General features: G+C 36.8%; 1 protein-coding gene across 1 annotated transcript in view; it reads left to right on the top strand.

Moving 5' to 3' along the window:
* Positions 1-26372, top strand: part of SLC9A4 (solute carrier family 9 member A4) — a 61479-nt gene that overhangs the window by 27467 nt on the left and 7640 nt on the right. Inside the window, exons 3-8 of the mRNA XM_056127690.1 lie at positions 3788-4047; positions 5226-5443; positions 8343-8545; positions 9127-9213; positions 14680-14750; positions 18192-18353. Of these exons, the coding sequence (XP_055983665.1) occupies positions 3788-4047; positions 5226-5443; positions 8343-8545; positions 9127-9213; positions 14680-14750; positions 18192-18353 (1001 nt within the window). The remainder of the gene's footprint in view (positions 1-3787; positions 4048-5225; positions 5444-8342; positions 8546-9126; positions 9214-14679; positions 14751-18191; positions 18354-26372) is intronic.

The following is a 26372-nucleotide window of genomic DNA, read 5'->3' as shown; positions in this document are numbered from 1 at the left end:
TATACCAGAAACATTTCTGTGGAGGAAAAAGCAAAGCTGTTTATAGCCATCTATCCATATTCTATTTTCCCTGAACGTAGTTTACTGGATACTTGCTGAACCTACTTGTCTTCAAAAGCAGGGAATGGAGTTGGGAGAGATAGTACAGTAGGTAAAGCTCTTGTCTTACATTAAGCAGACTTGGATTCATATGAGCACAGAGCAAGGAGTAAGACCTGAGCACTGATGAGTGTGGCAAAGAAATAAAGAAAAGAAAGCAGAAAGTAACCTAGTCACTCAAAAGATTTGACTCCCTAAAGAAGCATAATGGATCCATCTAAGGGTACAAATCACAGATTAGGACGTTGTAAGAATAAAAATGAATTGTGAGTATTCTGAGAGATATATAACTAAATTTTACTAATATATATTGTAAATTAATTTCTTTGTGAAGTCCTTTTGGTTCTTTTGGTATAGAACTGTACAGAGTTTTGTGATCTCATTTGGAAATAGTTCTTTGATGGTATCATTGCTTAAATCACAGTGTATTAAGATGTATTCTAAATCTAATGATTAGTGTTCTAATAATAAGACAATGTGAAGACTCAGAAGAGGCACACTGGAAGGATCACAGAGTATAGCAGACTTAAGAGGTAGATTTATATGCAAGAAAATTTCAAATGCAAGGAATACATTCATATGCAAGAAACTGCCAACAATCAGAGACCAAGGGAATGCAAAGAAATACCCTTGCATCTTCCAGGGAGCATGGTTCTGTCAATATCTTAACTCCAGCTTTCCACATTTATAGATCTAAAGGAGTGAGGAAAATTTTTCTTGAATTAGGCCACCTAACAGATGACAGTTATAGTACTTCTAAAAATCTTTACTGGAAACTGTACAAAGCTTCACTGGGAATGTTTGTGTATGGAGGTGACTTTACTTTATATTCCCTTTCTGCTGTCTACAAGATGCATTAGCAATTACATTTCATAGATGAGAATTGTGGGACAACTGAGTTCCTTGGAGAAATAAGATGATCCTCTTTTCCAACTCACATTCACTGTCACTGTCACTGTCCTCCCGTTGTTCATTGATTTGCTTGAGCGGGCCTAGTAACATCTCCATTGTGAGACTTGTTGTTACTGTGTTTGGCATATCGAATACGTCATGGGTAGCTTGCCAGGCTTTGCCATGCGGGCGAGATACTCTCTGTAGCTTGCTGGGCCCTCTGAGAGGGGCGGAGGAATTGAACCCGGGTTGGTGGGACCGGGCTGCACACAAGGCAAACGCCCTACCACTGTGCTATCGTTCGAGTACAAGTCACATTACAAAGTAAAAAACAGGGCATCCTATGTCAAAGATGCGCACCTCCACAGTCTGCTTCTGTTTTTGTCACACTAGAATATGGCCCCAAATAAATGTCAGCCACTTCCTAGAAAAGAGTATCAGTGAGGTGAAATGGGGCTTTATTTTAAATGAACTATTTATGATTATAGTCAGACAAAGAACCAATCTAGGAACCATTTGCAGATACTTACCTGTGTCTAAGAACAACCTTTAATGGTAAAGGTAAAGTCCTGGACAATCAGCAAAAACTGCATGCAGAGAATCTGGAGGGGCTAGGACAGGCTGGGAAGAGTAGAATGTGAGTGGGGGAATGCACAGGGACAGACACAATTATTCAAGAGAGTGTGCTGCTCTCTTGTGTTTCTAGGCATACAGAACGTAATGGTTATAACTGTTGCTATAGCACTGTAGCACTATCCTCCTGTTGTTCATGGATTTGCTTGAGCGGGCACCAGTAACGTCTCCATTGTGAGACTTGTTGTTACTGTTTTTGGCATATCGAATATGCCATGGGAAGCTTGTCAGGCTTTTCCATGAGGGTGGGGTACTCTCAGTAGTTTGCCTAGTTCTCCCAGAGAGATGGAGGAATCGAACCCGGTTTGGCAGCGTTCAAGGCAAACGCCCTATCCACTGTATTATTGCTATAGTCAACTGTTGCTATAACATACAAATATAATTTTGGTGCCGTTTTCTCAAGCGTTAGCTTTTTCCCTGCACTGATTTATTTTCATTTAGTTGCTGATATAAACATATATAAAAACCAGTACTGAAGAGCATTTTAGAGGTCTTTTATTTTTCACAGAAAATTAGGTGTATTTCTTTCACTGACTGCCACTTTGCAAAAGTTCACTCTATGCTCTGACTTACCAACTGACATAAAATATACATCAGTGCAACTTCATGTCCATGTAGAAATAAGTACAGAAATAGGACGAAAATTTGGTGTGTGTGTGTGTGTGTGTGTGTATATATATATATATATATATATATTTATCTTGAGTTGCTTGAGAAACTTAATGAGTGCATATATATGAAAATATAGCCTGGTGGGGACTTTCAGGAGAGATATCACACAGTAGGTAAAACAGGAAAAATTTTAATATTAAATTATTAAGTCTAGTAAAGAAATGCGGGCTGGAGCAATAGCACAGTGGGTAGGATGTTTGCCTTGCATGCGGCCGAGCCGGGTTCGATTCTTCCGTCCCTCTCAGAGAGCCTAGCAAGCTACCAAAAGTATCCCACCCACACGGCAGAGCCTTGCAAGCTCCTCGTGATATATTTGATATGCCAAAAACAGCAACAACAAGTCTCACAATGGAGACATTACTGGTGCCTGCTCGAGCAAATCGGTGAACAATGGGAAGACAGTGCTACAATGCTGCTACAGTAAAGAAATGTAAGGTAACTACGATGCCCCAGGATTGAAGGAAAATCTCTAAAGAAGGACACATTTGGAAAGGATTAAAATTTTGTAAGAAAAATCTAGACAAGTCACTGGATAGCAGAGAAGCTTGGTGGTTTGTCCAGGTAGTCTAACTGTCGGAAATTGCTGGGCAAGGCAGAGACCCCTTTTTAGGTCAGCAATAAACAGTAGCAGCCATGGGTAGTATTCAGTGGGATCAGGACAGGGGGTTTTACAGGGTGGAGAGGTGAGTACAGACAGAAGGTGTGTGTGTAAGGGGGGAAGAAGGGGGTGCCCAGGAAGACACCTGGGCACAGTGATTTGCTCATGGTTTCTTCTGGGACTCCTCACTCCCAGTAATGCAACTGTCTGTGGACAAGTTATCAGTTTGTCCATAGACATGGTCTGGGGCTCCTGCAGGACTCACAGAAGCACTCTACTATCAGCATGATTGACATTCCCTAGGACCCACTAGAAATAAGAAAGCCCCTTTCCCCCATAATGGCCCATTAGTGCCCTCTCCTGAAAGAGATTGTCAAGGTGCTCATCTTAAGGAGAGATGCTTCAAGAAATTTCAGGTTGCTTCTTAATAAAGGTTGCATTCAAAACAGAGAAGAAAAAAGCTGATAAAATAGAGAGAGCTTAGCAACAAGATATGTATGTAGTAGGTACTCAGTTGGAAGCTGTTATTATAACCTATTTCTTGAGACTTTACACACTCATCTCACTTGGAAAGTTAAGCTTTGGTGTTTCCATTCTCTTGTGATTTATTGCTCTGCACTACTATACTAGACACAATGTTAAGAACAGATACCTAAGTTATTTCTCAATCTCTCTTTTTATGGTTTTGGGCCACACCCTGATGCTCAGGGATTACCTTGGCTCTGCATTCAAGGATCATTTCTGGTAGGCTAAGGGGACCATATGTGATGCTGGGGATCAAGTCTGGGTCAGCCATAAACAAGACAAGCACTTTGCCTGCTCTACTATCTCTCTGGTCCCTACTTCACATTTTAAGTCACATATATTTTTTTCTTTCATTCTCTTTTGATCCAGGTCTTATACAATATACTAATTGCCTTCACAAAGATGCATAAATTTGAAGACATTGAACCTGTTGACATTTTGGCTGGATGTGCCCGGTTCATTATTGTGGGGGTTGGAGGAGTATTTTTTGGCATAGTTTTTGGATTCATTTCTGCGTTCATCACACGGTTCACTCAGAATATCTCTGCTATTGAACCACTCATCGTCTTCATGTTTAGCTATTTGTCCTACTTGGCAGCTGAGACTCTCTATCTCTCCGGGATCCTGGCGTGAGTACAAAGACCAACTCATGGCAGAAGCTCTAGAATGGCTGTCACATCTTGCAGACCAGCATCTGGGAAAGGGTTGACTTCTGGCATGAATCTTCCAAGGTGTTGGAGGATTCTGATTTTTCAACCTTTGTATAATCTGATTCATGTCCTCTGCCAAACAAATGTTCTCTCCTGCATTTACATGCTCTTTTCTTTTGATTTGCTTAAGGAAAAAATATCAATCAAGGTCAAAATAGACTACTCAGAAAATTAGACATTGAGAAGTGTTGGAAGAAGTGCAAGGTTAAACTCACATCAATGGTTACCCTTTATTAAAGAGCCCATTTATTTTAGAAGAGGGGTATAGGCTGGAAGGAGTAGGATTCCTGGTTTTTTTTTTTATTTTGTCCACAGCTTTAGTACTTTTCAGTGTGGAATGAAACAAGAAGTATGGGTTAAGTCTAGAAACCTAGCCTTCCTTTCTCCTAATGAAAACACCTTTCTAGAATTTGTTTCCCTATGTAGGTCTTGGAATGATATACTTATTATCTCAGGACATATGGCTTTCGTTAGCAAATTATAATCAAACTCAACTACTTGGACAAAAATATTTAGCTTTACTTTACAGAAAGTATATTTTAATTAAAAGAAGTGTGCATAATCTAGGTACTCATCATTTTCCAAGAAAAAAAAACTGAGAAAACCATTGATGCAAAGCAAAATTTCTTCTATCCTTTCTAAAACCAGCAGCAGGTTTAATAAAAATTTTATTATTGAATTGAAAGAAAGGTATTGTTTATCTGGAGATCTGGGGGGCTTAGCTGAACTACTCTTTCAAGATGACTATTTACTTTTATTTTAGGCAGAGTGAGACTGAGTATGAGAGGTGGGGTGCCCAAGCTCTTGTGAGGGTGGGGATAATATATGTCCAGTTCTTCTTTAGGTTTCTGCATGGACTTGGGTTCCAATTTGTTGTGGGAAGCCATGCAGTTCTACTTTTCCTACCACACTCAAGTTGTACAAGATCTTTAAAGAGGGAGAAAAGAAAGTCTGTTGAAAAACTATAACTAAAGAAGATGTATTTTCTGAAAACGACAACAACCAGGACTTGTGTTTCTGAAGCATTGGCAATGACTAGGACTTTTCATGAAGGGAAAATTTTGTGACTTCACTCTGAGATTCTGCTCTCTTCACAGAATCACAGCCTGTGCAGTGACCATGAAAAAGTATGTAGAAGAAAATGTGTCCCAGACATCCTATACAACCATCAAGTATTTCATGAAGATGCTGAGCAGTGTCAGTGAGACCCTGATCTTCATCTTCATGGGTGTATCCACTGTTGGGAAGAATCATGAGTGGAACTGGGCCTTCATCTGCTTCACCCTGGTCTTCTGTCAGATCTGGAGAGCCATCAGTAAGAGACAGCAGGACACTCAGCATCTCCTGCCAGCTTCTTTTTGTCTTTGTCTTACCCTTTCCTGAGATATAAAGAGTAAAACTAATTCAGTGATGCTAACTGGTTTTACCAGCTAGAGCAGTATAGGCACCTTGGAATGACCAGCAATGTTTTATATTTACTCCTTCAATCAGTTCTAAGTAATTAGTGATGGATAGATTCTGCAGTGAAGCACGGCTAGAACAAGGAGTACTTTTTTTTTTAACTGAAAAGAGAACATCTAAACATTTTCACATCTACACATTTAAATTTAACTCAGTAAATTTATCTCTTGCTCTTCATTTTTTTGTGACAGTTTGTACCTTCTTGCACCTTAAACCAGATATAAATTACAAACTGTGGGCATTTGCACTTCTGTTACAGGAAAAGTGAGATCTCACAAAATGTATTCTACATAAGGGAAGCACTGTTAGAAAACATTCCCATAAATAGTACAGGTTGTTTAGTTGACGGTTAAGTGGTAGCATCATAATGCAACTTATATCTCACTTATAAAATATGCCTTATTTTAAAAAATGAGGTACCTCAAATAAGTGTTGCTGATTTATCTTGCATACATATATATTTCTGGAGCTAGAAAGAAGAGTAAATATTGCACTACAACATATAGAATTTCCTTTTGATTAAAACTAGTACTTTAAAATAATTTTGACCAATATTTGGAGCATTTATAGAATGATACCAATAAATATTTTCATGTAGGGCGTTTGCCTTGCACGCAGCCAACATGGCGACCCGAGTTCGATTCCTCCACCCCTCTCGGAGAGCCCGGAAAGCTACCGAGAGTATTCGATATGCCAAACACAGTAACAACAAAGTCTCCAATGGAGACGTTACTGGGCCCGCTCGAGCAAATCGATGATCAACGGGAGGGCCTTTACTTTACTTACTTTATGTCAATTCTTAAAGGAGAAATCAGGAGAAATGGAGAAATGGTTTAAAACCTATCTTGAGGATATTAATTTCATTTTAATCAATTAAGATGTGTTTTATTTATTTATTTTTAATTTTTATTAGCAAAACACTATGAGGTACAGTTGTAGACTTACAAATATTTGTGCTTGGGTTTCAGTTATACAATGATCAAGTACCCATCCCTCCACCAGTGCCCATTTTCTATCACCATGGGTCCCAGTATCCCTCCTACCCACCTCACCCCCCCCCCCCATCCCACCCTGCCTCTGTGGCAGGGCATTCCCTTTTGTTCTCTCTCTCATTTTGGGTTCTGTGGTTTGCAAAAGAGGCATTGAGTGGCAATCATGTTTGGTCTATAGTCTACTTTCACCATGCTTCTCCCATCCTGGGAGGATTCTCCCAACACCCTTTATTTGATGCTCCCTTCTCTATCTGATCTCCCTTTTCCCCTAGCATGTGTGACTGGCCTCCAAGCCATGGAGCAAAATTCCTGGTACTAATCTTGGCCACTCTTGGGTGTTAGTCTCCTATTTTGTTACTTTATATTCCCCAGATGAATGCAATCTTTCTATGTCTATCCCTCTCTTTCTGACTCATTTCGCTTAACATGATACTTTCCATGTAGTACCACTTGTATGTAAATTTCATGACTTCATAAGATGTGTTTTAGAATAACAGGCAAGAAAAATAAAAGGAAAGAAATACTAAAATATTCATAAATCTAAATATATGTGCTTGCTGGGTGTCCAGGGAGGAAAATTATTAGAGAAACTGTAACATGGATTTATAATCTACATAAAATCTTGGTGCTGTTGCTAATAGCTATTTGATCTTGAGCAGACATTTAACTATTCAGAAACTTTAACTGTAGATGCTGAATATGGACATATTTCTTAAGCCCTTTTCAGTGCTAATACTGTGGGAATCTACATGAGCTATCACTGTATCACTGTCATCCCGTTGTTCATCAATTTACTTGAGTGGGCACCAGTAACGTCTCCATTTGTCCCAGCCCTGAGATTCAGCAGCCTCTCCTTATTCATCTTTCCCAATTTGGAGGCTCTTTCAGGATCAGGGGGATGATACCCGTTATTGTTACTGTTTTTGGCATATCAAACACACCACGGGTAGCTTGCCAGGCTCTGCCTGAGGGCAGAATACTCTCAGTAGCTTGCCGGGTTCTCCGAGATTATATATATATGTATATATATATATTCCTCTATATGTAATTATATATATATATTCCCCTATATATAATTATATATATATTTATTCCTCTATATATAATTATATATATTCCTCTATGTATAATTATATATATTCCCCTATATATATATATAGAGAGAGAGAGTCCCTTATGATTTGTTGTCTATTTATCTACTGTCTGAACCCCATCAAATATGGTGTGGTAATTATGGAAAATGGGTAGGGAGTGTCTTTGTCCTCCTCACACAGATTTGTCCTCCTCACACAGATCATGTCACTGAGAGAACTTCTCTCATCTTTAAAATTGCTTTGAGAATAGAATTATACTTGCTTTATTTTGTTTCTGACAAAGAAATTTATGAATGCGAGTGAGAAATTATATATGATATTTTATATTAAGAAATACCAAGATAAATTTCTTTAAGTATACACATGCAAACTATTATATGCGTTTATTTGCATGTGCTCTAGGAAACTACCAAAACAGATGTCAGTTTTGAATCACTCTTAGTATCATGTGTAAAAGTTAAAAAGCTTGATAAGATAGTGTATTTGGGATGGAAAGTCATGAGTATATAATGGAGCGAAGCCACGTTGTTTTGAAATCCTTTTGGTTTTCTAGTACTGAATCTGTACTTATTCCCAGTTCATGCAGTTCTCTGTCTCTGTCTGTCTCTGTCTGTCTGTCTCTCTCTCTCTGTCTCTCTCTCTGTAACATGCAATTCTTTTTTTCTAGGTGTATTTTCTCTCTTCTACATAAGTAACCAGTTTCGGACCTTCCCCTTCTCCATCAAGGACCAGTGCATAATTTTCTACAGTGGTGTTCGAGGAGCTGGAAGTTTTTCACTTGCATTTTTGCTTCCTCTGTCTCTTTTTCCTAGGAAGAAGATGTTTGTCACTGCTACTCTAGTAGTTATATATTTTACTGTATTTATTCAGGTTGGTAAATTTCTTTCATATTTCAAATAGACATGTCAATATAGGAGCATGTACCAGTGTAATAACTCCTTTCTCCAAAGAGCACGTTGTTTGATTTTTCAGACTTGTACTAAATACACAAACTAAATTACCAAGTATTTCTAAATTAAAATATTTCTAAATCATTCTTGTTGCCATCAGTGAGGCTCTAAAATACATTATTTCTTAATCCATAAAACATATTAGTCTAATATTCCCAGATAATAGGTAAATTATAGCTATTGTATATTGTTAAAAATGAAATTTTAATTAATATTGGTTAGCACAAGATTATTTTAGTTCTAATTATCACCAAACTAATAAAATATTATTGTAAGAGATAAAACTAAATCCTGTTTTAAGTAATAGACATAATTACTGTTTATATTACAGGTTTTAAGAAAACCTAATAATAAAAACTAAACACTGAAACATTTATTCAGTAGAATCTAGAACAACAAAAAAGCTATATATAGAAGACATTCTAATTGTTGATAAAATTGCTCTTTCTCATGACAATCTTCATTACAACAAAGTTCTTAATTTTTTCATTTCTGATGTAGGGAATCACGATTGGTCCTCTAGTCAGATATCTGGATGTTAAAAAGACCAATAAAAAAGAATCCATTAATGAAGAGCTTCATATCCGTGTAAGTTACTGTTTTAACTACTGGTTCTATATATTCCCCATTTCAGCAAAGGCCAGTCTCCTTACAAAAATAATTGTGAATGTTTTCATGCATTTAGTATTGCCATGCCATCATTTACTGATAGCATTATTTAGTGTTATTTTGTATACTATTTTATTTGCAAAAAATAAAAGATTTTTAATAGTCATTTAACTCCTCCTAATTATGAACTTGTTTAAAAAGAAAGAAAAACTTGCTTTATTGCCTTCAAATATGCTGTTAATGGTTTAATTTTTCTTCTTTAGGTCATTGTCCATTAATAAAGCAGAACTACAGGACTAAAAAAAAATAAATAATGCTTTAATGTATGACTTCAGCTAGAGAGAGTTGTTCCTTCCAGAAGGGGACCTGTTGATCTCTAAGAATTGTTAAATACTGTGGGGTAGGGGGAGAGTGTTTGTGTGTTGCTTTGCTTTGTTTTCTAAGGAAAAAAAGGTAAAGGCCCTCCCGTTGATCGTCGATTTGCTCGAGTGGGCCCAGTAACGTCTCCATTGGAGACTTTGTTGTTACTGTGTCTGGCATATCGAATACTCTCGGTAGCTTGCCAGGCTCTCCGAGAGGGGCGGAGGAATCGAACTCGGGTCGGCCATGTTGGCCGCTTGTAAGGCGAACGCCCTACCCGCTGTGCAAAATAAGCAATACTTTTGTAGGCCCTTTTCTGAGCATTTACCTTGATGTGTTTGCATTTGCTTTTTAATTAAGTTGATACCAGATTGTATAAGAGAAAGAGCCAGGTTGCTCTTAAACTCAAAGGGTCCAGCCAGTTCTGAGCACACAATTAAGTCTCTTAGCAGTTGGGATATGGATAGCTGGCGGATATGAAATCACTGCACAGCATGGGATGGCAGTAATGGTAATGGAGAACAGTGTGAGCCTCCCTAGTGGAGCAAATGCCTTGCATGTGAGACCTGAGTTCTATACCCAGCAAACCACCATCACCACCTCCCCACAAAAAAAAGGGGAAATGTTCAAAGGATCTTATCCATCTTTACCTTAAACTAAGCAATGTAACAGTTTAGCTTCTTCATTACACTGTGTCAAATATCACATTAAATGTGTGCTTTTTTATTGTTTTTATTGTTAATGATTTTAACATTTCATAAGTGATTTATGTTTTGTATGTAACATATTAATATGTAAAACAATGCTGACAGCCTATCAGTAAATGATGGCACGGTAACACTAAATCCATAAAAACATTCACAATTATTTTTCTAAGGAGACTAGTCTTTGCTCCAAATTGCATTGTCATTTGTGTAGTCATTATTATACCCTGGGCCTGTTTTTTAGAATTTTGCTAGAGAATTTTTTTTCTCTTTTTACTGAATCACTGCAAGATACAAAGATACACAGATGCAAAGATACAAAGCTTTCATGATTGAGTTTCAGTCATACAATGATCCAACACCAATCGCCCCACCAGTGCATTTTCTACCACCAATGTCCCCAGTATTTCCTCTGCCCCCATACCAACCCTCTCCCTGCCTCTGTCACTGTCACTGTCACTGTCCTCTCGTTGTTCATCGATTTTTCTCGAGCGGGCCCAGTCACGTCTCCATTGGAGACTTTGTTATTACTGTGTTTGGCATATCGAATACATCTGTGGCAGACAATTTTCTCCATACTCTTTCTCTACTTTTGGAAAGCACTATTTTTAACATCAAAAAAGTTGAGAATCAAATGAAAGATTTTAGAGTTACACATACATTTGATGGGGGAGTAAAATACAAGAGAATTCATCTAACTGTTGGGAAGGAACTTTCATTTTTTGGCAACAAATAAACACCTTCCAATACTGCAAGAAAGCCAGAATTTATTTAATAAGTGAAAAAAATTGTATTCATTTAAAACCACTGTTAAGGGATGGAAAGAGAGTACAGTGATTAAGGCACTCGACTTGCACCCAGCCAACCCTTAGCACCACATAAGGTCCACAGAGCACAGCGAGGCAAGCTCCCTGGGTGGCACAGACCAAAGAATTAGCCTAGAGCACAGAGCCCCATACTGCTTGTGTTCGCCTTCATCCAACCCCAAAGCACTGCTCACATTGGAAAATCTTCATCTTGCCATTCTTCTTTAAGCTCCATTCCTTCCATCCTCAGCTTGGACTCAACATCAACTACTAACTCCTGATAATCCAGAGAGCCAATGTCCTGTGAAAAGAGAAAACTGTTAGAAAAACTTTCCACTTAGTTTTGTTGTATTGGGGCCACACCCAATGATGATCAGGTCTTAACCCTGGCTCTGTATTCAAGGGTCACTTCCGAGTGAGTAGCTCGGGGGGATAATGGTAGGTGCTAGAGACAAATGCAGGTCAGTCATAGGCAAAGCAAGTGCCTTATCTGCTCTATGACCTTTCCACCCCTCTGCTTTACCTTTTAGCTGCTAAGGTACAAAAATCTTAAACTTTAGCTTGTACCTCTCCTGCATAAGTCACTGAATGGCTTAATGACCTGGTAATGTTTGCTTGGCTACAAATATCATTTAACATTTCTTGAATAAAAAGTGGTGTGAATATAGCACAGCGGTAAAGGGTTTGCCTCGTGTGCAGCTGGCTCGGCCGAGCCGGGTTCAATTCTTGTACCCCTCTTGGAGAGTCTGGCAAGCTACAGAGCGTATCTCGCCTGCATTGCAAAGTCGTGGCGTATTCGATATGCCAAATACAGTAACAACAAGTCTCACAATGGAGACGTTACTGGGCCTGCTGGAGCAAATCAATGAATAACGGGAGGACAGTGCCCCATTTCAGCATTGAAAACAATCCAGAGTGATGATGAAATAAGAATGTATTTATCAGATATCACTTCATGCTTCTTTTTTTCCAGCTCCATCAAATATCTGTTTAAGTTTCCCGAAATAGCTAAATGAATCACCATAAAAATAGTAGTTTAAAACAATATAAAAATATTGTGTTCTAGAGTTTAAAAGTTCAAAATTATTTTTATTGGGTTAAATTGTTAGTGTTACAAGATTGTTTTTTTTTCTTTCCTTAACTACATTTTTCTCAGGCTTTGAATACTATATAATTTTGATGAATATAGATTTTTCACTTTTATATAGAGCCTGGTAAGCTCCCGGTGGTGTATTCGATATGCCAAAAACAGTAACAAGTCTCACAATGGAGACGTTACTGGTGCCTGCTCAAGCAAATCGATGAACAAAGGAGAGGACAGTGCTATATACGTATACACCACACCTGATGCCAAAGATTCACTACGGTTTCCATATAATAAACACTTTAACTATCACAATATCCATTTTAGTATAGCATTTTAGTATAAGCTCAAAATCCAAAATTTTATTTAGCTAAATCTAATCAGTTAAAGAATCCCATATCTTAGCAGCTTCTTCACCTAAACTAGCATTTTTACCCACACTTAAGTATAAAATCTTAAAGGTTTATACTCCTCTCCAACTTGGAACCTGTGAAACTAAGCTTTCTGCTCTTAAAATATACTGTTAGGAAAATCATAGTATAATAATTATAGAGTCATTTTTATAAAATATAAAGAAAATGGGAAGAAAAAAAATAGTTATCTATTCCAAGAAAGTTTCCAAGACTGGGAAAATTCTATCTGGTTTCAAGTCCTAATCCTCTTAAATTCTTTGCTTACTCTGAATTCTCAGCTTTGCCCACTAACTCTTCCTTTTTTCAGAAAGGTGGTTATGTTTATAGTTCAGTAGTCTGATGATGTTAGAATATTACTTGGTCAAACAGCCACTTTCTTGTTCAGTCCAATCTGGCCGTTTCTGTCAGAATTTAGCAGAGCAACAGAGCCTGTAGAGCTGTATATTAAAAGTTTTGTTGCAAGGAATTGGCATGTCCATTGTAGAAGCTGAAAGGCAAATTCAAAATTTGTATTACAGACTATCAAGAAAGTTGACTGAGTTCTTAGAGAAGGACTTTGTACACTTGGAATTATTTCCTTCTTCAGAAAAACCACAGGTTGTACTGTGCAAATCTTTAAGTGATAAGTAGAAGCTTCCATGCATTATGAAGATTCATCTACTTCACTTAAACACTTAAAGATTATGGACTCAAATCTGAATCACGGTTACAAAAAAATGCTTTTACAGTGTCTCCTAGATTAGCAGTTAGTATTAGCCAGGGACTAGACTATTTAAGTTCATATGCCCAAAGGCTATCACAGTCTCTAAATTCAGTGTTGCCTCACTTCCTTCTGTTATCATTGTTTTCTTTTTCTGAGTATCCAGTTAGGACAAGGTAAATATACTGATTCTGTACATATTGCCTTTAAGTGATGGATGATAATTTTGTCTTTCATAATAAAGATGAAAATAATGATGAATCTGGTTTCCTTTGTTCAAGTTCAACCTGATATCGAAAAAAAAGCCATTCTATATGGCTCCAAGGACTAAATTAAAAACTACTAAATGGAAAATATAAGGATAAAAACATCATTTCACTTAACAAATTCTATTCTCACAACTGTTTTTTGAATTGTATGGTCAAAGATGAACATGATTAGGCAATGATTGGGAAAATAGCCCAGTTACTGTGAAGGCTCTTTAAACTTTGAGGGAACAATTGGTCCAGATAATTTTCAGTATTCTTTCATCTCAGAGTTCATGATTTTGATATTGAAAAAACCATCTTTCAAAATCAGATCAAATCTTAGAAGTAAAATTTACTAGAGAAAACTAAAAAATTTCAAACCCAAATAAAAAAGTTCTCAGCTATTGCAAGATATTTCATAGACAAAGATAGGGACTTAGTATTTTAAAAGTAGAAAGTTTTGACTTTATTGAAGTTTTTTGTTTCTGTGTTTATCCCATCTTTTTACTATTTTGAACTAGTTGATAAGATACCTCAAATGCTGCAATTTAAATATTTCATTCTTTTCTTAATTATTTTTCTCAAAATACAGCTATTTATGCTAGCACAAGGGTAAAAACAACTTGTTTAGTAAATATATTTGATTTGGATGGTAAAAAGAAAATTATGAGATAAATTTAATTATATAGAAATGAAGTTTACAAATATATTTTGTTGTATTTTATAATAGAATGCATATAAAATATTTTCAGAAGCTATAATTTTGGCAATTATCTATTCGTTGACAGTGAAATTAAAGTAATAATTAACTGTTCTGCTTTTAATCCATAAATTTTCCAAATTATTCTAGACAAACTATTATTCAAATCATTACCAATTTTCATTACAGATTATGTGAATCACAAAGAGACTTATTTATAGTTTTTTAAATCATGATATGATATGATATGAAACTGAGTGAACTATTATAAAAGTCCCAAGTTTTAATTTTAGGAAAAGAGAGATAGAAGAGAAGGTATGTGCCAGGAAATTAAAGCCTTCTTTGTTTTCCAAAGTGTATTTGCTTTCCTTGTTTGTCCTTTAGAGCTAACATTTTACCACCAATTATTTCCTCTTATTTGGTTTGGCAGTTAATGGACCATTTGAAGGCAGGAATTGAAGACGTGTGTGGCCAATGGAGTCATTACCAAGTGAGAGATAAGTAAGAAGCCTTAGAGTTTCTGGCATTGGAATTGTTGGGTATTTGCAATATGAAACCTCAAAAGCTTACATCAGAACTTTAAACTAAAGTTGTAAATATTCCAGATCAAGAGAATCAAAGATTAAAGGGTCTTAGAGCTATGGCATAAAGAAAGCAAGTGGGAGTTCTGGAGCTGGAACTACTGAAAATGAATAGTTATCATTGGAAGCAACGATACAGAGAACTAGGTTGCTTCACAGAGAACCAACAAAATCAATGAATAAAAGTGAGACAAGAATTTCAGTTAAGACAAAAGAGAATCTCTACCATTGAATGACTAGCCCCATGAGACTGAAAAGGGAGTTGGTGACTCATGAGAGGTCTTTAAGGAGGCATTCCTTGGCTGTAATGAAAGTCATTCTCACATAATGGTTTTCCAACAGTCTCTCTTGTTGACTACATTTTACATTCAGAGTTCATTCTTTTCCCATCTAGTTTATAAGGATGTTTCTCAGTTATGTGGTTTCTAGAAGACTTCCACTGAAGATGACAAAGATTAGAACTTTGGAGTTTTGTTTAGGTATCAGGAGGATGCAGGAGTTTGCACTAGCTTTGATAACCAAATGGAAGGAGCTTTCATTCCAGGCCTGTTTCACTCTAAGGCTGGCATTCTAGACCTCAAATTGTTGATGTCAAGATCTTCAAAAGATTATCTATTATGGAGTTATTATTCTAAAAGAGAATCTGAGCTCATTTGAATGGAATCTTTTTCATGAGGTAGAAAGGATAGTTATAGAAGTCCTGGTGTTGTGAAAGTCAAATTTAAATTATGTAAATACTCACTGATTTGGAATTTAAGTGATGAGCTTTACAATTTCCAAATCCTATAGTTCCCCCAATGAAAAATGATTTAATATTGTTCCATTGGCTAAATCTATACCTAACTTCACTTTGGGGAGTTGGAGTTTGGGCCACACCTGGAAGTTCTGAGGTTAATCCAGCCTCATTGTTAGAAGTGACTCTTGGCAGTGCTCTGGGGACCACCGAAATAGCAGGGGATTAAACTGAAGCTTGCTGCATGCAAGATGAATACTTTATCTCTTGTACTCTCTCTAGGTTCTCATATCTAATTTCCTAAGGCATATGTCAAGAGATACAAGACACATGAAGTGCTATAATGTTAAGAACTCAATGTTCTTAAAATAGGGTACAGGAGGTTTGGAGGAAAAGAGTAAAAGATAATGAATAAATAGTTATTAATATGGGATATTCCATAACCAAGACAAATGTTTCAAATTATTATAGTACATAAATGGGAGTGAGTTTGGAAAATAAATTATTCCTTCAAGCAAAGAAGAATATAAGATGACCAAGCAAGTAGTGCTGTATTTTAATACTCAGAGGCAAGGAAAATTATTTTGGAGACAGACTGGTATAGTGAGACATGACTGAAAAGTAGAGACATGTTCTTACAGCACAGTGTGAAGGAGTTCTATATATCAGTTATGCCCTAAAGTTCTATTTGACATTCTAAGGAAATGTCATTCTAAGGAAAACTTTCAAATAGAAGAGTAGTGTGAGTATACTCAGCTATTAGAAAAAAAAAAACAGCAACAATGAAGCGAAAGTTGAATTAGGGGCAGGTATTAAAGGAATTTTAACATAGAAGTAAGAATGTTTTAATAAAACTATCATCATATAGGTGGAAAATAAGATAGTACCTAGCTGTTTTCTGTAGCTTACATAATTTTATTGAGTTCTGTTTATTACTACTATTCTCATTTTAAAAACTGAGGAAACCAACTTCAGTGAGTAAATGTACCTGTTTCACCATAAAACTTTCATCTGAATTGAGATTTATTTTGAACTTCTCTCCCTTGTTCAATAGAACAGAGAGTTTCCAAGCTAGTGATGATAAGAAAATAGCAGAAAGAATACTGAAATATTTCTGAGACTAACACAGAGTCCTACTCCAGACTAAAGGTGAGGAAAGGGAGGATGATAATGACTCAGGTTTTTTAAGTAGGAGCCTAGTGAAAAAATGATACTAAATGTATAAGCTTTGGGTGATGCTTGGATTTAAGCAATGCCTTCTATATCCTATATCTCAAATATGTAATTGCTCCCTTTTGGAATATAGTCTCAAGTTTAGGAGGAAGACTGTAAATGGAGATAGAAGATGTAAACGTAAATGTCAGTGTTTGCTACTTAAAGTCATGGATATGGGTGAAATATCTGCAAGGGTAAGAAGAAGTGAAGCTGACTGAGGGCAGGTATCTAAGAAGCTGACACTTCCACAGGGCAGTTAAGAAAGAGATAAGGCAGGAGAAACGTGGAAAAAGTCACTAGAGGGACTAGAAGAGAAATCTACCTAAATCATGAATGGAGGGCTCAGAGGAAATTGTCCCATGGTATAATCAGGCGATGCCAACTGACTAGCAGGACTAGGAAAATGGCAATCACTGTGCTGAACAATGCAAGATCACAGGTGAGTTCTGATATTTGGCGTGATTTATTACAGAGGATTGAAGAATACACAGAAACCAGAGCCTCTCCTTAAAGAAAGCAGAAAACTCAGTTCCAGGGCTAAAGAGTGACCCCAAAGGAGCAGAAGTGAAACCAATCAGACCTAAACATACTGATCAGACAATCACAGTCTACTGAACCCAGCGGCGACTTGTCTGATAATGAACATCCATCCACCCACGAGTTTTATGTTCCCCTCCAGGAATTAAAAACAATAATAATAGAAGGAAGCAGACAAATTATTCTTTGAATGTAAAATGATTGCCAAGTGTCGAAAATTTCAACTCTAAACAAATGGTCGACTTTGAAGGCATGGAATGCCTACGTGCAGCTCACTTTAATGGGTCAGCCAGGGGTTCACTACAATAGTCAGTGGCCATCAGCGTCTAGTCTATTTAGTCTCCATCATTCATACGTGGGTTCTCCTCCCCTTCCCTTAATTGGCAGGATTCAAAATGATCTGCAACATAATGGGACAAAACTACTGTAACTACTGGGCCATTTAAAGTTATTGGGTTCTGGCTGAATAGTCCAGTATTACTGTAAGTGCAGCTGCCACTGTTCTGAGCTATTAGAATGGAACACTTGTTTCAATAGCCTCAACCCCCTCATTTCTGCTCTTAAAATTGGAGCTGGGCTGGCCTTGTTCTCCCCCACTCCCCACTTATGCACACTTTTTGCCCTGATTGCAGCTTGTCCCTTTCTTTTGTTTAGTTGATTTTCAATGTATTCAGGCCAGTAGGCCATTCTTTCTTATTTAAAAAAGATGCAGAAGTTCTTAAAAAATGTTTTCAATGGCTATAAATTCAGGCACTGGTCTATTGTTGCTGATGTTGTTTATTCAGAATAAAGTTAAATAGTAGGCTGTTTTAAGAAAAACACTCACTTGCATACTACATACAGAAACTTGAAAATGTTAGTCTTCTTCATTTTTAGGTTCAAAAAGTTTGATCATAAATATTTAAGGAAAATACTAATCCGAAAGAACCTGCCAAAGTCAAGCATTGTTTCATTGTATAAGAAGCTGGAAATGAAGCAAGCTATTGAGATGGTCGAGACAGGAATACTGAGTTCTACTGCCTTTTCCATACCTCATCAGTAAGTCTTGCCTACTCTTAGAACCGAACTTTGTCAAAATTCCAGAAGCACAACCCCGTTGTTCTGTTCAAAGATAATAATTGTAAAAAAATAGAAATATGAGAAATCATTTTTCAAAAAATTCTCAACCTGTTCTGTCTAATTTCTGAAAGCTATTTTCTAGCAAAAGTTCCCTACATATAATTGTATGACGCCTTGGAAAGAAGTGGAAAGTCAATTTAAATAATTATTTTTTTTGTACTTTATCTTCCTGATTAGCATTATCTACTCTTTGCTCTCTTCATTTGGTTCTACCGTTCTTGTCATTTAATTTCCCACATGCAGTCTTTTCTCTTGAATGTGAAATGAAGACCTTTGGTCCCTCCTGTGTTGTTAACTTGGATTTGTGGACAAGAGTTGACAGCAAGAGGTTAAAGTGGTTATTGAACCATTGAAATAGAAAATTCATTTTCTTAGTCTTGATCTGTGCAAGAATTCAACTTTTGCCATAAGACAAGGTTTTGTGGAGTCAATTTTGGAACAAGAGCAAGGGAGGGGCTGGTGTCTTGTAGAACAGACAATCTAAGGGAGTTGAGTGACTATAGAGTCCGTTTTTGTGGAAGCATCTAGGAACCAATTGTCCCAAGAGCTGGTTAAGTAATTCTTAAAGCAATTTCACTTTCCACATTTAACAAGAGCACCTTCAGCATCACAATAATTAAATCACTTTTCAGAGATACCCAGCTATCCTCCAAGAAATGGTTCCTGAATGGAGAAGATTGGTCATCGGGTATATATTTAGGATAAGGAAAACAATCACACCCTGTTTCTTCAGCCGGCACTGACACTTAATCATGAGCTTCAATTATATTCTCAGGTTTGAAAAGCAACTTGAAATAAATGCTAAAATTAGACAGCAATAAATTGTCACCAATACCTGAGTGCTATTTTTCATCTTATACTTGCTAATGAATCAAAATCTGCCAACCCCCTTTTCACCTGGCCTAGGAAAGAATGAAATCAATATCCTGAGGACATAGTTCTTAAACAGAAAGTTTCTTATATATATATATATATATATATATATATATATATATATATATTGCTCCCATCTGACTAAGTGAATTTCTGACTAAATGTGACTTTTTAAATAGCCCATAGGAGGTTATCTTAAGTTTCTAATACTTTCGTTCTATTCACTACTTAGTGTAGGAAAAAAATAGTAATAAAATGGTTTGTAAAGAAAAAAAGTGTGGGAGCTGGAGCGATAACACAGCGGGTAGGGCATTTGCCTTGCATGCAGCTGACCCGGGTTCGAATCAGCATCCTATATGGTCCCCTGAGCACTGCTAGGAGTAATTCCTGAGTGCAAAGCTAGGAGTGACCACTGAGCATTGCCGGGTGTGACCCAAAAATCAAAATAAAATAAAATAAGCAAAAAAAAAAAGTTTCTTGCATTAGCTATAGGTGAGATTGGTTTTCTTGGTACTGCCCATTAAATGACTTTTAAGGAAACTTACAATATTAAAATACAAATGTACTAAAAAATATTTATTGGCAATTCTGTGCTGGGTTATTGTAGAAGCAAAAGAAAAGTCAACTAATACTAATTTTAGTTTTTTCAATTTTGAATTTTTTAAAAATTTTTTTCCATTGTGAATTTTTTATTGACCCTTATTTTTAAAAATACAACATTTAGTGTTTGGAGATATAGGGCAGCACCTATGGTGCTTGTCTTGAACACAGCCAGCCTAGGCTTGTTCCATGACATTCCATATGGTCCCCAGACTATCGCCAAGAGTAAACCCTCAGTGCAGATTCAGGAGTAAGCTCTGAACATTATTGGGTGCAGCTCCAAAACTAAACTAAAATAAAAATAACTACAGTTAAATGTTTCTTGATTATTGATTTGAGCAGCCCCATTAAGAACTGTGTAATGAATTCCTCATCTATGCCCAGCCAGTTTCTTGGACACTAAATGTGCTGTGATAGATTTTGTGCCCTGGGGGAATTCACTTTCTAGCAGGGGTATCACATTAATGAAAAAAATAAGTGTAGCTTAAATATACCATCATAAAGTCTAGGGGACTGAGTGAGTATAAGTGGCAAACTTTATTTGGTCTCCAAATGTTGACCTGCTCTTGAATGGTGAATGAGAGCTCAAAGAGATACCAGAAGACTAGGTAGAGTCAGGCTGTGTGGGCTATTAGGGGCCTCGTCAAATGACCTACTTACCAGTGACATGAGAACTTGGTCTAGGAATGTCAAGGCACTTATCTCAAATGAAAATCAGTTAATCATGTGCTTAAAACATATCTTGAATCTCTGTATTATATTGCATCAACCAAATGTAATTTCCCCAACTTCTGAGCACAAGAGAAATTTTTCAAGTCAGTTATTTAGAGAACTCTCATCTTTTTTTTTTAGATATCTATTCCAGATTAGTAAGAGAGTATTAGCATTATAGATTAGAAATCATTGTTTTTCTCTTAACTCAAACAAATTAGTTAACTGAGATGAGAGAGGAGATATTTAAAATTGATACGTAATACAAGTTTAGTATTTGAATTACGTATTTTGATCTCATCAGAAAACTGGAGGCATTAAGCCAAAAGGAATTCCTCTCCTAAGATGAGAGTGGCCAATTCCTTAAAGTATAGACTTTCATACAAGAATGGAAAGAAAAGTATACACTAAACTGATTATTTTATATAAAATAAAATGTACTTATTTTCTTTCTTTAGATGATAAAGTAACTTTCTACAAGATGGTAAGACATCTGTGCCCTTCAGGAGATTATCACCTTCAGAGATTGTCCATCCATAGTGGATGCATTTGATTTTATGGAACTCCATTATTATACACATGTTTTTATTTTACACCCTCAAACAATCCTGTAAATTAGAAAAGATATAATAAATTATTTATTGTTATTTTAAATATAAAAAAATTTTACCAATGAATATTAAGTTCCTAAAAAATCAGACTAAGTATGCTAAAATTCTAAAATATATGTAGTTATTATTAAAGGAATAGTGAGTTTTTATAAATCTACAGGTATAAAAAATTGTAGCTATTTAACTTTAAAATAATTTAAAACTCCCCCAAGTTTTGACCTGTAGTTTATTAAAATGAATAATTATTAGCTTAATGAAGAATTAACCTTATTTATGTTTAAATTCATCACATATTAACAGTCACCAGCTTACATTTATACATTTTTATACTAAAAACTCTGAAATGAAGATTCTACTACTATTTTTCATTCCTATAGTGAAAGAGTTCTTTTGGGAAGAGCTAAGGACTCTTTTCTATCACTCCTTACTTATTTTATTTGATATCTTGGTGGCCTTAGAAAGTGGCAACCAACTGCATATAGGAAAGTTGATAGCTGCTAGTGTTTGCTCAGTGAACATATTCTGGCATATGTTTTCCATGGATTTCCTCTACAAAGCTATTAGAGAGGTAGCGTTCTAAATGAATCACAGTATAGTATACTATATTTTGAAGAATTCATATTATGGCATGAAAATGATCTCTATTCGATCTCATATCTGCATTGCTATGTTTAGGACCATAAACTGTTTACATTATATTATATTATCTGTATTTTTTAAGATTAAAATGTGCAAAAATTTTTCTTAAATGCATTTAGATTCATATTTTGTCAGTTTTTTGTTTATTTATTTTTACTTTTTAGAGCAGGAATATTTACTAAACTGGAAATACTTTCTTCTTTTTATTTGACAAAGTTTTTTTTTAAATTGAGTCACTGTGTAATACAGTTTTAAAGCTCTCATGATTGAATTTCAGTCATACAATGATCAAACTCCCATCCTTCCACCAGTACATTTTCCACCACCAATGTCTGCAGCATCCCTCCCACCACTCCCACCCCACCCCCAACCCCACCCCTGCCTCTATGGCAGACAATTTCCCCCATACGCTCTCGCTACTTTTGGGCTTTATGGTTTGTAATACAGATACTGAAAGGCCATCATATTTGGTCCTTCATCTACTTTTAGCACACATCTCCCATCCTGAGCGATCCCACCAATCATCATTAACTTAGTGTTCCTTCTCTATCCCAGATGCCTTCTCCCCCAGCTTGTGAGGCAGGCTTCCAACCATGGACCAATCTTACTGGCCCTTGTCTCTGCTGTCTTTGGGTATTAGTCTCATGTTATGTTATTTTATACACCACAAATGAGTGCAATCATTCTATGTCTGCCCCTCTCTTACTGACTCTTTTCACTTATGAAGATACTCTATGTCCATCCACTTAACAAACAAATTTCCTGACTTCATCTTTCCTAAAATCTGGATAGTATTCCATGGCGTAGATGAACCATAGTTTCTTCAACTAGTCATCTGTTCTTGAGCACTCGGGTTGTTTCCAGATTCCGTTTATTGTGAACAGTGCTGCAATGAATGTACAGATGCAGATGTCATTTCTACTGTGATTTTTTGCACCCCAGGGATATATTCCCAGAAGTGGTATTGTGGGCCATATGGGAAGAGAAGAAATCAACAGAAACTTCCTCAAAAAGAAATAAAGGACCAAAGGCACATAAAAAAAAATGTTCTTCATCTCTAATCATCAGAGTGGTGCAAGTCAAAACAACAATAAGATATCATCTTACACCACAGAGACTGGCACACATCAAAAAGAGCAAAACCAACCAGTGCTGGCCTGGATGGGGGGAGGAAGGGATTCTCTTTCATTGTTAGTGGGGATGCTGATTGGTACAGCCCTTCTGGAAAACAATGTGGGCATTCCTCAAAAAAACTAGATAATTATTTATATATATCTTTGTTGGGGGGGGGGGGAGCGATAGCACAGCAGTAGGGCGTTTGCCTCGCACGCAGCCAACATGGCCGACCCGAGTTCGATTCCTCCGCCCCTCTCGGAGAGCCCGGCAAGCTACCGAGAGTATCTTGCCCACACGGCAGAGCCTGGCAAGCTCCCCGTGACATATTCGATATGCCAAACACAGTAACAACAAAGTCTCCAATGGAGACGTTACTGAGCCCGCTCGAGCAAATCGATGAACAACGGGAGGGCCTTTACTTTACTTTACTTTTGTTGGGGGGCTGCATCTAATGGTGCTTAGGGCTTACTCTAAGCTCTGTGATCAGTGATCACTCCTAGAAGTTCTTGGGTTACTATCTAGAGTTACAAGGATTGAACCAATGTATGTTTGATTTTAATAGCCATGGAATTACCACAAAACTCTCACAGAAGGCAACGAACATTTATTTTCTGGATAATGAATACATATTCCTGTAATACGCTTTTAGTTTATAATATTATCTGTTTTTTAACCTAAAAGTAATTTTATAAGGATTTTGATTTTTTTCCATCATGATGTGATCATTTCATGGATGATTTTAATAAAGAAGTAAAAGCTCCATATATCACTTTTCCCAAGCTAATTTTTCCCCATGTGAATTGACAATCATTTCTAGGGTAGAAACGTTGCCTTTGGGAGGTTTTCTTTACTCAGCCAGGAAACTAAATGGACTTTTTTGAGTCCAAGTACTTCTCAACGTGGTCAGTTATTGACAGGGGAGAATTTTAAGCGAGGTCTACTTCTTTCTCATTTAATCTTGCCATTTCCTTCACCAATCAATTGTATGCAAACATATAGAAAATGAACTATATGATTAGCTGCTGTTTCAGTTCAGAGCTAGCTTAGTTATATCTATATAATAAAAGGCTGTGGTCAGGTTGTGTTAATATCTGGGTTGTCCAGATGAATTTTTCTTGAAGAATATTTAAAAAGTTGGGTTGAAATGTCCTGATAATAATGTTTATATCACCAAGGGTAGTAACTGAATACTAAGTGTTGACATTTCTAGCTCTGAGATATGAAAACTCTGATTTCAATTAATTTCCAAAAGGTCATCAGTCAGCCTCTAGATAGCATTTGCAAAGTAAATACTGGCCTACTCTGATATCCAGTATCAAAACCCTTAACATTTTCTACACATTGTTGTATTAGTTATAAAATGTCCTTGCTACTTGTGTCTGAATCACTGTTAATATGGCAGAGGTGGATCATAATCATTAAATTTGGCTTTGATTTAAATGATCTCTGTGGTCAGTTGCTCTAAGAGCTTTCATGATCAGAGAGCAGTGGGGATGGCAGTAGAGAATGCATGCCCTGTGCTTTCACCAGAGCTGCAGCTAAAAAAGAAAAGAACTCAAACTCGCTGAAAGTTTCTGCCAGAATGTTAAGGGGAAGTGAAGAGCATTGTATTAGAGAATGATTTCAATTTTTTTTTCGTTTTCTTTTTTCAGTTCTTATGATCCACAATGAACAAGGATATCTTGTTCCTACAATAATGCATTTTTAGAAATGACACTAGATTTAAATGACTGAAATTGGGGCCGAAGTAATAATGCAGAAGGAAAGATGTTTGCCTTGCACATGCCTGACCCGGGATCAATACTGGGCACCACATATGGTCCCCACTGAGTACTACCAGGAGTAATCCCCACACAAAGCCAGGAGTAAGCCCTCATCACTGCTGATTGTGGTCCCCAAACAAACAAACAAAAAAATAGATTTTATATAAACCCGGCAAGCTACCGAGAGTATTCGATATGCCAGACACAGTAACAACAAAGTCTCCAATGGAGACGTTACTGGGCCCTCTAGAGCAAATCGACGATCAACGGGACGGCCTTTTGCCTTTACCTTATATAAACCAATGAGAAACTTCTCAAATCTCACAAAGCACCCCTGGAGAAACCATTCTAATGAAACAGTCTAGTTTCTCTTGCAAATCAAATTGCTCCTCTCTTAAAATCATTCTTTAAATAAATACCAAATCCTGAAAGGGAGATTTTCTTATTGTTCTGTTTTGTTTTGTGACCACACCCATCAGTGCTCAGGGATGACTTCTGGTGGGCTCCAGCAACCATATTGGATACCTACAATCAAAACTGGGTCAGCTGTGTGCAAGGCAAGCACACTATCAGCATTACTACAGTTCTGGCCCTAACAGGATATTTTTAAGATGAACATCCTCATAAATATACTTACTAAACTTTCATTCTTTGTTAGATCACTTCTAGTATGGTATGGGGATGGTGTTGTCCAAAAGCATTTTATCACTTGTTCATGGTGAAATTATTTTAGATATAACCAAGAATTAGCTTGCACTGAGTGATTTTATTGCATATGGTTTGCATTTTATGGTACCCTTTTAAACATTTATTTTTCAACAATTATTTCTTTTCTTTGTTTAGTTTTTTTTGTGTTGTTGTTGTTTACACTCAGCTGTACTCAGAGTTTACTCTTGGCTCTGTGCTCAGGGATTATTCCTGGGGGCCTTAGGGGGCCATTTGTGGTGACGGGGATCAAACCCTGGTAGGTCACATGCAAAGCAAGTATTATTTTTCCAGTCTCCAACTATATGTATATGCCTTTGTGAAATATTATATATATTTATATATATATAATATTTCACAAAGGCATCTGTTCGTAACACATAGGTGGAAGAAACTGGTTTGTCACTTACTTAAACTCTGCTTTGAAAAGGAGTTATAAAAATTCCCACATAATATCTGTAGTCATAGCAAACACATTTTTAGTGGGGGGGGAGTTTGAGCCATACCTGGCTGAGCTCAGGGCTTATTCCTATCCCTGTGCTCAGGGCTCACCCTTGGCAGTGACCATATGAAATGTTCAATTAGAAAAGACAAGCCCATACCATATACTAATTCTATGGTTCAAAGAAACCACATTTTTAAAAATGTAAGTCAAGGTGCCAGAGAGATAGTACAGTGGTTAAGGCGCTTGCTAGCTATGCATGTGTCTGATGAGGTTTGATCCCTGGCACTACATATGGTCCCCAGAGTTCACCAGGAATGATTCTTTAGCACAGATCCATGAGTAAGACCTGAGCACAGCCAGGTGTGAGTCTTCCACCCCCATCTTGCTACTTTTTTCCTTTAAAAAATAGTAAGTCAATAAATATATACTGGCATTTCCAGAGTACAGTGAGTACAGTGGTACAGTGAGTAGAGTG

This window comes from Sorex fumeus, unplaced genomic scaffold (assembly GCF_029834395.1).
Source record: "Sorex fumeus unplaced genomic scaffold, SorFum_2.1 ptg000006l, whole genome shotgun sequence".
NCBI lineage: Eukaryota > Metazoa > Chordata > Mammalia > Eulipotyphla > Soricidae > Sorex > Sorex fumeus.
This window is presented reverse-complemented; position numbering and strand designations above follow the sequence as displayed.